At 41.2% G+C, this 15,775-nt stretch overlaps 1 protein-coding gene across 1 annotated transcript in view; it reads right to left on the bottom strand.

Moving 5' to 3' along the window:
* Nucleotides 1-15,775, bottom strand: part of Fam49a (family with sequence similarity 49 member A) — a 109,402-nt gene that overhangs the window by 16,398 nt on the left and 77,229 nt on the right. Inside the window, exon 4 of the mRNA XM_021178997.2 lies at nucleotides 1,048-1,169. Within this exon, the coding sequence (XP_021034656.1) occupies nucleotides 1,048-1,169 (122 nt within the window). The remainder of the gene's footprint in view (nucleotides 1-1,047; nucleotides 1,170-15,775) is intronic.

Raw genomic sequence — 15,775 nt, 5'->3', positions numbered from 1 at the left:
TTTAAGAAAAGCAATAAGCCCATGTTGAAGCACACTAAATGATTTTAGTTTAAAATATGCAATCCCTGGTGTGCTTTGAGAATTAGAACCACCTCAGTTGACAGTGATTACCTGGGAAATCGCCCAAAGAGCCCATTTCTGAAGGCAGTTTCAACAGTTGAGCACAAAGCATGACCCCGGGAGGTCATGTCTCATCTTTGCTGGGTTCTTGGATAAAAATATAATGGAAGAGGAAGAGACTTTGCTCTCTCCATTAGCACTTGATTCATCTAAAGGCTGTTCATTATGAGGAGTAGAGGCTGCAGCTGTTGTGCTTGTTCTATGATATACATTCTCTTCTTGCCAGTCTATAGTAATGTCTACACTTACGGTAACCCCGAAGTAGACAAGCCACATCTTAATAGACCTTTTCCCAGTAGCATCCTGACAGTGGTATGCTCTCATGAGGATGGTGGCAGAGGCAGGATAATTCTCATATATATGCATCTTTCTAAATACATAAACACAACTTGCTCAATCCATACACTGTCACTCCTAAACAACTGGTATGCTTGTCCTTGGAGAAGACCATTTGTCACACTCAGTATGGCTATTATTTTATTTTTTTAATTTTAATTTTATTTTTATTTAGTTTTTCCTCAGAAGACAAGAGCAAGATACTCGCCTTAGAGCAGGTGGTTTCTGGTTGTCATATGTGACAGTACTGGAATCACAAAGTTTTGATTGTACATGTTACCCTGAATCTCATGACTCAGAGATTCACGGGCTTTGTGTCAATATTACCCTTACAGGAAGCAATTTGCTGGTGTTGTTGGTTAAACACGGATGTCACATTATTCTACTTTGCACTCTAGGAAGTACTAAGGCTATTACTTAATTATCACACATGTGCATATCTCTCTCTCTCTCTCTGTCTCTTTGTCTCTCTGTCTTTTTGTCTCTCTCTCTCTGTGTCTCTGTCTCTGTCTCTCTCTCTCTCTGTGTGTGTGTGTGTAAGATCTTTCCTTCTCAAAGGGTTTAATCAATTAAATATTATCTTTGACTTACATCTCGAATCTCTGGTCCTGCCCCTTTGTAAGCCTGTAAGTCTGTGAGGATGCTCTCGGAATCCTGGAGGACAGCACTGATCTGGTTCCATATCTCTCGCTCTCCTTCTGTAGGCTGTGCATCTAAGTGACAGAGAAACCAAGAGAAACAGAGGCTGCTGTTTACAAACAGCTCTTAAAGGCAGTACACAATCACTGCTTCTGCAATCAGTTCTTCCTGCAGCTTTGGAAGTCACCCTTGTAACATTACAAGCTGTTAGGATTAGAAAATGAATACAACTTCTGCCCAGGACTTAGTTCAGAGCACTCAACAATCCTTTTGTACACATTAAACCTAGTATGACCAGTTCATCATAAGTGTCCATTTATTAATTAACTTTTACAAACTGCAGTGTATGCTTTTTAACAGGAAAAAGTGCAGGATATTTCCATCATTGAAAACCTGCAGACTTGAGTATAAATTTTTTTAAAAAGGGAACCCCTTTTATTCATATTTATTTTATTTTATATATTTATCTATCTTATATTTATACACACTTATATTCTGTATGTACATGTCTATACATTTTTGTTACATATATTAATATATTTATCTACATATTTTTATATACAAATCAACCTTAAAGCTTACAGAATTTGGAAAGGGTCTGATGACTCTGAAGGTGAAGGCACCTGCTGCCGAGCCTAATGACCTGAATTTAATTGCCAGGAACCGCAGAGTGGAGGAGGAGAACCAACTCCTGACCTCCTTGACCTCCACACGTATGTCATGGCACACCGTCTCCCAAATAAATGAATTTCATCATCATCACCACATCGTCATCATCATCTTGGGTCATTAATCCTTGATGGCATGGCAGCAGCATATCATTCCAGAACTCACCAAGACATCCCAATCTATGCATCCCATACAAGACCTGGGACATGTGCAGAGTCTCTTGGGTACTCATCAGTTCAAGGGAATACTCTCAGAAAAGAAAATCCATGAGAGTGGGAGAGGCTAGTCTGAAAGAAGAAAGTGGTCCACAGGAGTACACAGGAGGTGTGCACAGGAGTTCCTCAGCAAAGACACCTAAAGAGTGTGCTGTCAAAAGGCCTGTTCTGCTAATCTTTGGTCTTGACAGTGTTACCCACAGAAGTGTGTGATGTGTTTAGGTTCACATAAGCAAAGGCAGCGCTCTGATAGCCACGCAGTGCTGTCTAAGCTCTGCAGCCAGTTCTCACTCTCTGACATCTCTGGAGCTCTTGCAGGTTCTAACCCCCAGAAGCATTTCAAGGAGGCTGTGGCAGGAGGCCAACAGTGAAGAAACATGCCTTTCACTGCCCTCAGAATTGCCATCAGGCCAGTTTCTGTAAAATGATGTCACTGCTCAGGGAGAGAGGGAGAGACATCAGGTCATGGAACCGTTTCCTGGTATTTAAATTCTGAGACACAGGATGTTGTCAGCAGATTTCACTGACAGAGTGACAAGGACAGAGTTGTATGAAGCCCGACACTCCTCTGACCAAACCTCCATTTTATTTAATCTTCCTACAATACAAAGGGCAGATACTCCAAACATGTGAGATGTCGTAGTCACTAGCGGGACCCGGGAGTATCAGGGATAGATTTATAAGGCAGCTGATGGTAAAGCAAGCCCTGGCTAAGTGTGTGAGCAGACTGAGCACAAGGGGCGAGTAGATGCCAGATAAGCCCAGGAAAGCTGCAGTCAAGCCCATGAGGGATGACACCCTCAGCGACTTGAGTCTCGGCCTAGTCTATTCAACAGGTCCTGCCAAAGACAGAGTAACTGGTGGTTTCCATGGAAATCAACAAAAAGAAAAGAAAACCCGTATACTAAGAGGGGGCTACTTGGAAAGAACTAAGGGGGTTAATGGCAGTAGGAAGGGAATAAGAAAGGATAATGGGGGTGCTATGATCATAATACACTGTGGGTATTATGTGCATGTGTGAAGCTGACATATGAAAAAGAGCAGTAACACCTGAAAATAACACAGAAAATTATAAACTCTCACAGGATTTCTGGACACTGGGAAAAATGTTTTCTCGAAACGAAACAACGTCACTTATGAGGAGGTACAAGGTTCATGCAAGTTAGGAAATGATGAATGCGGTTGGGAAGGAACTGGAGAAGGCAGGTGTCTAGAATGGTGGCACAGGTGAGAGATAGAGGAGGTACATCTACAGGGAGAGAACAGGGAAACCAAGGGCCTGGAGGTAGGAAGAAACACAGATGGGCCAGAAGGAGAAGAGGTGTCCGGCATGGTCAGATGCTGGCTCAGGACACCACGGGGAAAACACCCAATTTCTCCTGTCTCACCCAGCCAGTATATCTCACAAACACTGGGTAAATATCATCAGGTCTGATGTTTCCCAGAATTTGACTCACTTCATATGTTATCCCTTATTGCTTCCCCAAGGTGTTCTCAAAGCAATAGGGATTTCATAAAGAGGGAGCCTACACATCCATGAACTAGGAAGCCTGTCACTGCAGAGAGCATGTCGGGAGTGGCTGGAAGTTTCCACATTGCAATAGTGGCAGGGAGGAAACCCAAGAAAAAAAACAATCAAGCCAAACCAAACCAAACCAAACCAAACCAAACCAAACCCAAAACCCTATAAAGCAAATAAAAATGAGCCACTCAGGGGTGGAGAGACGGCTCAGTGGTTAGAGCACTGGTTGTTCCTCCAGAGGACCTAGGTTTGATTCCCAGCTCTCACACAGTGGCTAATTATTATCTGTAACTCCAGTTCCAACTGATCTGATGCCCTCTTTGGTGTCCTTGGGCGCCAGGCACATATATAGTACAGAAACAAACATACGCGCAGTCAAAACACCCATACATATGAAATTTAAACAATGGACAATAGAAAAACAACAAAACAAAGAAAAAACAAAAACCAAGAAAGACTCACTTATCCAAATTCAGGAACGCACTGTGTATATATAAGGTAAAAACAAACAAACAAACAAACAAACAAACAAACAACAACAAAAACCCTCCAAATGATGTATTTAGAGAAAAGCAAAATAGAGTCTGTGCCCAAGATTCTGAGGTTCACATAATTCAACAGAATTACACAACTGTTTGTGGAAGAAGGTTGACTTAAAAGGGGCCGTCACATGGGCCCATCATAACAAGTCACTAGGAAGAGTCTCATATGAAAAAGAATTATAACTAAATGGGCTCTGATAGAGAACAGATAAAACCCAAAAAGCATCCTGTTGTTGATCACCCCAACACAAAAGGAGAAAGCTTTCACACCACTTTGTAGAAAATAGAGGAATTTCTTAAGTGCTTTCAAAATAAACATCCTATAGAGTAGCCTCCAAGTGGTACTGCAGCCTGAGACAGCCAGCTCCTGTCTCCATGTCAGGTGAAGTGACACTTTCTTATATAAACTGACATGAACATTCTTGTGAGCAAAAAGTATTTGCTTGAGTGGCTTGGGGGTGGAGTGGCGTGGGTGACAGCCTTTCTACGCCACAGGAGGTTGACTTGGGGTGTTGGGTGAGGCCCTTCTACCTGACAGAGCTGCTCTCTTGGCAGCTTGAGGATGTGTAAACATGGACCTTCAGTCCCCAGCCTTCTCTGGGAAACAGTTCCCTTTGGCAGTTGTCCTGGAGTCCCATTAGGAATGTTTGCATAGTCCTGGTTAGGGATGGAGTGCAGAAACTCAGTCTCTCTTTCCCTTTCACCAGCGCTTGGAGCTGTGTTGGCACATTTGCTGCCATAATTTGTTAGTCTCATGGGATACCTGATTTCTTCTACCTTCCCTGTTATGGGATTGAAGTCATCTCTTTCCGCAGCCAACAGTTAGGTTCCTCAGGCCATCATGCCTTCTGGGCTGGAATGAGGAATATTTTTTCAGGGGATCCAAGTCACCAGCGGGGCCAGCTTCTCCGGTGCAGAATGACAGCTGAGAGAACTCTAACCTCAGGTGTGTCCAAACTTCTGACATTGTGGCAATGTTGTCACCTAAAAAGGCGTATGGACGATGCTTGCATGCTGCATGTGTCTTGCTTCATGCCTATCTCATTATGTAAATGGGGAAGGGGCTGTGTAACGCCAAGTGACATTTAACATTGTTCCAAATCAACATGGAATTCCACAATTCTTACTACTTCTATCTCACAGGTAGAATAATAGCAGATAGAATTAATGAGACTTTTATCCATTAAAAATAAGACTCTGACCATATTTATTTCACTTGATTGCACATTACCATGCCTGGTGAGTATATAACATATGCTCATGAATATGTGCTGGCTGATAGTTGAAAGAATGACGTGTATACTTTTCAAGATGATTTTTTTGAACTCACTACACGTGTGTGTATATATATATATATATATATATATATATATATATGTATGTGTGTATATATATAAATGATTGTCTTGAATCATCGTTCTTCTGCCTCCCAAGTGCTAGGGTCACACATCTGTGCCATGTCCCTGATAATTCTGGGGATGGAACCCAGGGCTTCGGGAATGTTAGGCAAGCCCTCTACCAACTGAGCGACACCCACAGCCCAGTTTGGGGATGGACGGCTGCTTGTCTTCGAGTTTTGAGCTCTGGATACAGGGTTTACACACTTATCTTCAATACTCTTATGATATCATAGCTAATGGAGATACTCAATAAATGTGTGGGAAAACAGTGAGTCAGTGGGGGATGTGCCAGGTGGTGGAATGTGGGTCCTAGGAAGCAATGGGATAAAGGCTCCATCCCCATGCCGGATTGCACACTGTTCCATGTCTGCCACTAAGACATTCATATTCACCTGGGTCCATACTGAGTCTCCCCTTCAACACTTGTGCTTAACTCTCCCATTGCTCAGTGCCTCAGTGCAGCTGGCGTGCTACTGGGGCATCTGTTCTGCCTGGGAGAATAAAAAACTGGCAAAGGTCTACTCTTACAGTCCTGTAACTGCCACATCTTGCTTTCGGGGGCAATGTTGTGAAAGGATTTGGATACACTTCTGGCCCGCCTCATACTCAGACTCAACTTTGGCCAGAATTTGAAAGTTTATTGAATTTTTATATGTCAAGAAATGACATCTAGAAAAGGACCCTGAAAAATTAGTGGTGGAAAAGGTTACTGTGATAATCCTCCAGCAACCTTGAGAGCATCATTTGCTAAGTGAATATCAACTCTGAACTATGTTCTTTGCTTTTCTAATTTTAACATGAAGCTTGACTTTTTATGAAAAGGTACACACGCACACACACATTTGTCACATTCATGTACACATACATAATAGATGCACGCATATATATTCACATATACACCATGCATATATTCATATATACACCATGCATATATTCACAATATACACACATGCATATATATTCACATATACACACATGCTTATATATTCACAAATACACAAATATACATGCACCTACGGATTCACATACACATTCACACCACTACTCACGATGGCATTGGGCCTTTGATTCCAATTGTAGCCAATGAATTGTTTTGGTGATGTTTCTTCTAAGACTCACATTCTAAATGTCTAATCACCTTCAATTATCTTAGTGACCGGAGAAGAATGGCTACATGAAGTGAGTGCTCATCCTGCCTGACAATGGAGCTGTAAAAGTCCTTGTGATTTACACAGGCAATTTCAGAAACCAATACTCCGAGGAGGCCCGGAACACCTGTATCCTAGCCATTATTGAGGCAATGATTTAAGGCTCATCTTGGACTCACTGCTGTGGAAAGTGTGGAAACAGATCATATACATTGTGACCTTACACACCCACGTTTGTTGTCAAGAACCCACTGAATTCCATGTGTCTACAATTTTCAATAGATAAACCACCCTTTTATCAGTTAGGATGCAGGATATTAATTTTGTTCGCAGGAAGGGAATATAAGAACCTCTCCTCCTTTGGCTGTAATTGCCAGTGCTGATGATGCATGCTAACTGCCAATGTTTTGGGTGTCACTAAAGGCTAGGTGGAAGGTATCTCTGTTGGAGGACTCTGATACTCTGTTCAAAGCCGAATGCTTGGCATTCCTCTGTGCTAATGGGGAAGGAAGTAGGTGCCTTTGTTTTTCAGAGAGATTTTCAGTAAAGCTACAGGGAACAACAGCAGGCCTCAAACTAGAGAGAGGCTATCAAAGCAAAAGACCTTATCTGTATAAATCAGCCAAGGCCTTATCCCATCTTCAAAGGCAGTAGGGACAGGCACCCCTTTCCCCCACAGCCTACTTAGGCCTGTAAGGACAATCTGATGGAGAAGCAAATTAAACTAAAATAATCTGAGGAGAAGACACAATTTATGAGATGTCTTTGGTCTTGAAGGCATCCCTGGCATTTCATCATGAGGATGTATGACTATCTCCGTGCCCCGATGACTGCTGGGTAAACACTCGAGTGAGGAACAGCAGAAAGGATTTGCCCAAGACATAAATTAAATCTGCAGCCCCTCTCCCCACCCACTTCCTTACTCTCATAACTCCTCCTGCCTTCTGAATAAACTAAGAGACATAAATAATTACCTGGTGTTAACTTTGGGAATGTTTAATGGTAATAACCTATAGCAAGATATTGTTTACGGAAGCCGCATGAAATTGCAAAAGTTCATTGGAAAATGTAAGTGGGACCAGGCTGACACATTTGTTTGGACAGGACATTAGTCATCACACATCAGAGCCCAAAGATCTTTCCATGGAACAATCACCCCAGGGACCGACAGGGCCCAGTCGGTGAAGGATGCTGAAGGGTTGTCTCTTCTGCCATGCTAGGATTCCTAGGTGGAGGTGGTACTTTAAGGCTGTTTTGAGATCAAATCCTATGCCAACTTAACACTCATTGAATACCGCCCTCAGGGCAAGCCAGCTAACCTCTCTAAGCTCCAGATTAGATCTTGGGCCTAGAAAGAGAAGTTAATAATAGCCCTGTCTGTTTCCTACCTGAAGGGATGTAGAGGAAATTTAGACAAGGTTAAAAGTCTTAGAAAGTTAGAGTGCTAGAATACTATGCAATTAAAAAAAAAAATCTCTGTGTTTGTGTATATGTAAGAATGCATGTGTGTATGGGTGTGTGTACATGTGTATGTACGTGTATATGTGTGTGTGTGTGTGTGTAAGTATAGGAACTAAAAAAAATCTCTCTGTGTTTTTGCATATTTAAGAATGCATGTGTGTATGTGTGTGTATGTGTGTGTGTGTGTGTGTGTGTGTATGTGTAAGTATAGGCACCTATGCACAGAGGCAGGAGGACAACATCAGTGACAGTCCTTATTTCACCTTCTTTGAGAGGGTCTCTTGTTTCCATTGTGTGCACAGGCTTCGTGCGCTTCCTATCTCCAGATGAGGAGCACTGGGGTCACAGACCTGCATCACCACATGCAGCTTCACATGAGTTTGGAGGATCCAAATTCAGGTCCTCGCACTTGTATGGCAAACACTTTACCCAGCAGACCATTTCTCCAGGTCCTGTTAGAGCATCTTTGTTTTTGAGGACTTGTGTTAGATTCATAAACTGCTATGCAGGCTGACCCTGTTTTTATTTTAATTTTTCTCCTTTGTCAAGTAAAAGACGTTTGGACTAGAAAAAGACATTTGGTCATCCAATAAAAAAATTCACCTCTTCCAGATTCTCCAGCCTCCTCTGAGCCACTTTAGCAGATGCAAAATTGGCAGATAACACATGAAAGAAGAGATCAGTTGCGGCAGGAAGTGAACCCAAGCCCTCAAAGGGATCCCAGATGACAGACTAACCTGATACAAACCATTGTTCCCAAGAAGAGGAGACTGAAGCCTTTTGTAAGTACAGTGATGGGGTGATTTTTATCATTTCCTTAGTAATCACTCCCTACATACTACTAGTATTCCTGGATTAATTTATGAGACATGAATTTGTCTCATAAGAACATCATTTTTAGAGATTTATGTTTAATTTTTAATTATGTAGATGTGTGTATGTCGAGGGATATGTGCACCTGTGTACAGTTGCTCTTGGAGGCCAGGGGCACTGTTTCCTCTAGAGAGGAATTACATGTGGTTATGAGCCCCCGAGTGTTGGTGCAGGCAACTGAACATGGGTCTTCTGCGAGAACAATATGCGCTCTTTACTGCAGAACCTCTTCTCTGGCTCTTCCATTTTACTTAGCCCCTCTCTATTAAAGAGTATTTCTTTAGCCTAATTTAGGATACGTTCTGGCTAGTACAGCATTTGATCTCTGTTTGAGAGGTACCTAATTCCTGCCCTATTGTCTCTCTTCTGTTCATATCTTATTTTCCCAATGAAATACAAAATGCCATCAGGAAGGGATCAGTCCTTCTACTCTCACAATAATATGGCACACCTTATCTCCCCAGGTCTCTTTGCCCCCAGCAAGAACTCACCATCATAACCGCAGCCTCCTTAAAAATGGAAGGATTCTTTGCATATGGCCACTCAACTAGTGTGCACCAAAACTACTGAAATTATATTTCATGCTCAACAAGATGGCAGACACAGGAGAAGACAACAGTCTAAGACCTGATTTTCTATGAATCTTCATCTCAAAAAATCAAACATTAGTGATGAGGTTAATATACAGCAGCAGCAGAAACCTACATTGTGCAGTTGCTGACAATGTGTCACACAATGCCTGAACCGACGCTACATCCCAGATGGCAGCTTCTGTGTCTGCCTCCCAACCAGACTGCAATTCAAGATCTTCAGTCAGTCACACAACAACTAAGAGCGTCTGGTACCCAGAGTACCTTTCAAGATTGCTTGAAAAACTGGATTGAAATAACTATAAGGCAGTCATTCTGCTTCCATTTAAAATGGACAGAGAATGAAAGCATTGCATAAATATAAGTACAGTGTGGTATTCAGCTTTCATAAAGATATCCTGCAATACACAAGAGTATGGATGAAACTTGAAGATGTTATATTCCTTGAAGTAAGCCAGTTACAGAAAGATGCACACTGTGTGATCTCACTCAGGAGAAGTACATAAAACTGTCAACTGATAGATGCAGAGAATAGAGTAGCATCAGGGGCACTGGGGAGTGGGCACCATAGCTACTAATTAGCAGAGTTGCAGCATCTGTTATGCAAAATGAGTCTGTTCTAGGTGTAGGCTGCAAGGCTTGGGCTAGTTAAAAACAGTGAATTGTAAAACTAAAAATCTGGTAAGATGATAGAACTCATGGTAGAACAGGAAATATCAAAAAAATTCAAAGTAATTAAATCTATGTGTGAATCAGTTTCAACCTTGATTAGTCAAAAGCCTGTTAAAATTTCAATTTCAGGACATCAAGGAAATCTCACTGTGCTAACTTTATATTCTAGGATACAAAAATTAATGTCAATTATGTTGTATAGAAATCCATAGCGCTCTAACAAATTTTCATACTGCTATAGACAAAAAACCATAAAGAATATTGCTTTCTTTCTAAAGAAGAGAACAAGTCACATAGTATACAAGCCAAGCCTTTATGATTTTTATTATAAGAGCTGAGGCTGTGTGAACAGGTGCTTTTAGGTTTAGCAGAGGGGAGGCAAGAAAAGGAAGTTTCCACAAAGGTAGGTAACAAGCAAATAATGGAAATATTCAAGTTAAAATATTCACATGTGCAGATACTGACCTGGAAACCAAGAAATCCTAGGAGTTCATGACAGAATGGAAATTGGTGTCATCTTGCCAGCATGGTGCAATGAACAACAATGACAAGAAAACTTGAGAGAGCAGGGTATAAAACATAAGAAGATACCCTGGCTGTGGAGCCCTGGGTCTACCTGAAGGCACAATGGAAAGCTCAGGTTTTAAATACTCCCATACTCTGTGCCCTATGAGAGACCAAAGCTGTGACCGCCCATGGGAGCATTCTGTGGGATCATGGGAGCCAAGGCATGTGGCCTCTGAAGCACAGTCAAGGCACCATGTCTACAGGAGCCCACATGGGAGAAATGGAGCTGAATCAGCAAGGCAGGGAGCAACCATCTACAAGGCACCACCAGAACAGCTGGTCTGTCTATATTATAGCATGTTTCAGTAACTGGCTCTCTTACTACTGACATTTCATTGAGTTGCTACCATATTTTATTTGCCTATTCATCGGTTCATGAACATGTGGATTTTATTTCTGAGCTATTATGAGTAATGTCACATGTAGTCCTCAAATACAAGTTTATGTATGTTTTCATTTTATTGGGCACACACAGCAACAGTCCAATCACACAGTAACTTGAGCCTTAACCTTGAGGTACTTCAAAATCTCTTTCAAAGCAGAGACCTGCCATTGTGTTTCCCTACTTGCCCAAGGATTCTAATTTCTTCGTAATCTCATGAGGACTTTTATCATCTCCTCACCCTAGTGGGTATTCTCTACCTTGGATTCCTTTCCTAGTTAATAATATTAATATTATTATTATTAAGGAATATTGAGTATTCCTTTCCCATGGATTCTTATCTTCACTGAAAAAATGTCTGCTCAGATCTCAGAGCATTTTGCTTGATAGATCAAATTGTTAAATTGTTTATTGGTAGACAAAAACTTCCTTCCAAGTGAGTTGCTCTTGAATAGTTTAAAATAGTTAATTATTATTATTTATTATTATTATTGATTGTTGTTGTTTTGGGGATGTATATGTGTGTGTGTGTGTGTGTGTGTATGTGTGTGTTTGAGACAGAGTGTTACTATGTAACTTAGGCTGTCCCTAAATTTACTGTATAAAGTCTCAATTTGCCTCAAACTCACAATATTCTTTCTTCTAATTCCTGAGTTCTAAGGTCAGAGTTATGTAACCATTATGCCTTGCTAAGCTACTTGGACTTCTACTGTCTTGGAGAATATTACTCAAAACTTAAAAGCTTCCTTGATGTAGCTCCCCTGGTATCAATCACTTTGGTGACTAACTGGATGCATTAGTTAAAGAAGGTTATCAAACTGGCTGATTATCAGAAGCATCCAGAACAGATCCTTATGGACTAGACCTCTGAGTCAGAGTTTTGGTGAGAAGCTTAGCTACCTCTATAAAAGAGAGCTCATCAGATGGTTCTAATCACGGCAGTCTGGCAGTTACTGTAACTACTTATGTGTAAGGCTGAGGCCTGTTGTCAACCTTAGGGGCCAATGGGAGGCTTCAACTGAGCCATCTGACATAGGGTTTCAGGCATACTTCTTGCACAATGTCCTTCAAACCATCACTCACTGAAACAACATTCATTCATCTTCCCCACCACACGCCTGCCTCCTGGCTTTCAAAGAGGAAATGGAGGCATAGTGAGAAGGCAGGGAGGGAGGGGAGAGAGAGAGAGAGAGAGAGAGAGAGAGAGAGAGAGAGAGAGAGAGAGAGAGAGAGAGAGCCAGCAAAGGATGAAATAAACAATGAAAAAAAAAGATATGGAGGGTCTGTGGGAAAATATTACCATAAAGTGGAGAACTCACTGCAAAGGTCAACAGGAATTTAAATCAGATCTTTGCCACCGAGGAGCTCAAGGACACATGTATCTAATTTTGTATTATGTTTTGACCCAGCTTAATTATGTCTCTTTGACCCAGTTCAATTATATCCCATCACTGACTTCAAAAAGAATCTTCAACACTGGAAGTAGATGTGCTAGATTCATTTAAGCTGTTACTACATGCTGCTCAGCCTGCCTCCTCTCTGCTCCCTTCACTCCTTAACTCTTTACCACCCAGCCTCTAGAGAGAAAACAAGTCTCAAAAAGCTCTTTCCCAAGGTGACTGGTGACACCTGACTACTCAACCATCATCTTCCATTTAAATGGTTCTCTTCCTTGATTTCTGTGTGTCTGTACTTAGACCCATTTGCACTTCCTATGTTTTCCCCAGTGCCTACATTTGGCCTGTTACGTTCTTCTTTAACAAGACCATCATCTACGCCTGATGCTCATGTGATACTCAACCCCCATGCTCAACATAAGGCTAGTTGCTAGTTCATGAAACAGTAGGGCTCAGGATCTGACCCCAGGAATGTCAAAGAATATCCTTCTATCTTTCTACTGTAGCATCTTTCCAGGACCCTGTCCCCACTCAAGTCTCGTTGAGTGTAGGTCCTGAACGTCTCATCTATTCAGCTCTCATCTGTTGTCCCATTTCCCGAAGGGATTATAGCTCTTCTGTTTGGATGAGTGCTCCAATTATGGGCCTCCTGCCTTCGCCTTAACAACTGTACTCATTAACATCTAACCCAACTAGTCTTCCATTCAAGCCTCCCGCCCTCCCCTTTTCCCAACAGGCTTTTGGTGCTCTGTCTAAACTGGGTCTCTTGCTGTTCTTCAAACCCATCCTTTCTATTCTAATCTCTGTGCCTTTCATCATACTGTTTCCATCTGTTGCATAACTTTTCACCCCATCTGTGCCTGCAGAAAAACTTGTCATTCTTTAAAGCCTATTAAAATGCCACCTGTTGCAATATGCATTCTATTCCTTCTATGGCCCTCCAATTCTAGAACAAGAGGCAAGTTCCATTCCCTTCTGTCCTCTGGTGGCATGTTATGCCTTTCTAAAGTCTCCTAGTTTCTCTTCAACCAAATGTCTATCTACTTTTCCACATCAGTTCTCATCTAGTTCCACATTCTGCAGGTGTGTGGCTGACATGAATGTCGTATTATACTCAATATACCCTTTCTTGATTAGACTGCAACCCACAGACTCAAGGGAAAATCATTCCTGAAGATATCTTCCATCAAATAATCATTGTTCTTTCTTGAAAACCACCATATGAAATAGAATATTTAAGCCAAGGGTGATGGTGGTGCATTCCTTTACTACCAGTACTTGGGAGGCAGAGCCAGGTTGATCTCTGAGTTCCAGGCCAACTTGGTTTACAGAGTCAGTTCCAGGACAGCAAAGGCTACACAGAGAAACCCTGTCTCAGGTTGGGGATATTTAGGATAAGGAGAATGTGTTTGTTTGTTTCTTTGTTTTGCATTTTCATGAGATGTGTTTTTTCTAGTGAGGAGTAGAATGATGGTAGGATACATCAAAGAAGCTGCTGTGAAGAGCACTTGGGAACAACAAAGCAGAGAGGGAGAGCTAGAGGGACCCACATTCCCATGTCACCTTCCTTGTCATTCCCTGTGTGATTTCAGCTCAGTTAAGTACCCTCCTAGAGTTTAGGGAAATAAAACTAACCTCCCAGAGAATACAAAAGGGGTTTTGATTTATTTTCTCCATGGTAAAAGAAGCAGAAATTTGTACATTTTTCTAAATTTATATGTTATTTCTAGATTACTTTTATAGTCCTAAAAGAAAGCCATCAGGCACAGAGATCCAGTGCTTCTTTTCTTGTCTTGAAAAAAAAAAAAGAATATCTGCAAGCAGAATGTTTGTATCATGGACATCAAATTTCCATCTCCCCAAATATATGATGTAGCTCCCATCACCTTTCCTTAAATAGTACAAAAGTTTCCAAAGCACGTGTCTGAGCAGATCACAATACAGTTACTATAGGGAAAAAACCATGCCTCTTGCTAGGCAGGAGCGAGGGGCTTCCCAAGGCAACCTGAGCCCACAGGAGGAGCAGATGGAAACAACTGCTTTAAATTCTTGCAGGTGCTATTTGCACTCTTTCAAGGTTCTGAAGATCAACACTGACAAGTAACTCAACATTGGTGGCCGTGCAGAAAGCCAGAATAACCCAGGCCAATCACACAAGCAGTGGTGGCCACTGAATTCTAGTAGGTAGGTGGGAGTCAGAGCAGATGTGTGTGGCATTTAGGGCTTCAGAGCAAGAAAGGACATGGAATTACTCTGGGTTTTCGATGTTCTTAAACTGTGAGTGAATGGGTCTTTAACATTATCTTTAAGTACTGTATACATTGAATTAACAATGCAAAATGCATGTTATAAAAGTGGAACAGAATGGGTAAAGTAACAAAGAAAGGTGGTTAAGATTATAAATAACTTAGTAAAGGCTATTATTGATGAATCTCACTTTAACAATGATATATGCACACATGTGTGTACACATACATACATAAAGATAGACAAAGATTTCAGAAGAATCACAGATAAATTCACTTCTTGAGCTGAAATCTTTATCAAACCTAGGGGAAATGAAACCATGTTAAACCTAACCAAGTCGAAATGTAACAACAGGAAGGAACGGAGTTACATCAGAAGTGAACTGTATTTCAGTAAACATGACTAAGTTTAGTTATCAGAATTCATGAGACATTCTGGAGACATTTTCAAAGACAGCACACAACACCTGGAGAGAACGTTCACTGTACAACTTGGAAATGTCTTCTAGGATTTAATTAACAAAACTGCCAGAAAGTTTAATCTATATGTGAAGATGTTCTGATCATTTTCTTTAATATAAATACATACTTGACAAATTAAAATTTCAAACAAGTTAAAGCTTGCAGTAGATGTGAATAAAAAAGAGATATTCACAGTTGTCCTGGCTATTGTGGGTTGTAGTTTAAAACAAGAAGACTAGCCCCATGATCTGGAATCCATATTAAAAGAAAAAAATAGGGGAATTCTAGATTGTACAAAGTTGACAATAAAAACCCAGGCAATAACCCTTTGGACAAAATGCATATGAACATATTAAAAAATAAGATTTTGCTGAAAGGACCCAGATATAGCTGTCTGTTGTGAGACTGTGCCAGGCCTAGCAAACACAGAAGTGGATGATCACAGTCAGCTATTGGATGGATCACATGGCCCCCAATGGAGGAGCTAGAGAAATTACCCAAGGAGCTAAAGGGATCTGCAACCCTATAGGTGGA

Source organism: Mus caroli, chromosome 12 (assembly GCF_900094665.2).
Source record: "Mus caroli chromosome 12, CAROLI_EIJ_v1.1, whole genome shotgun sequence".
NCBI lineage: Eukaryota > Metazoa > Chordata > Mammalia > Rodentia > Muridae > Mus > Mus caroli.
This window is presented reverse-complemented; position numbering and strand designations above follow the sequence as displayed.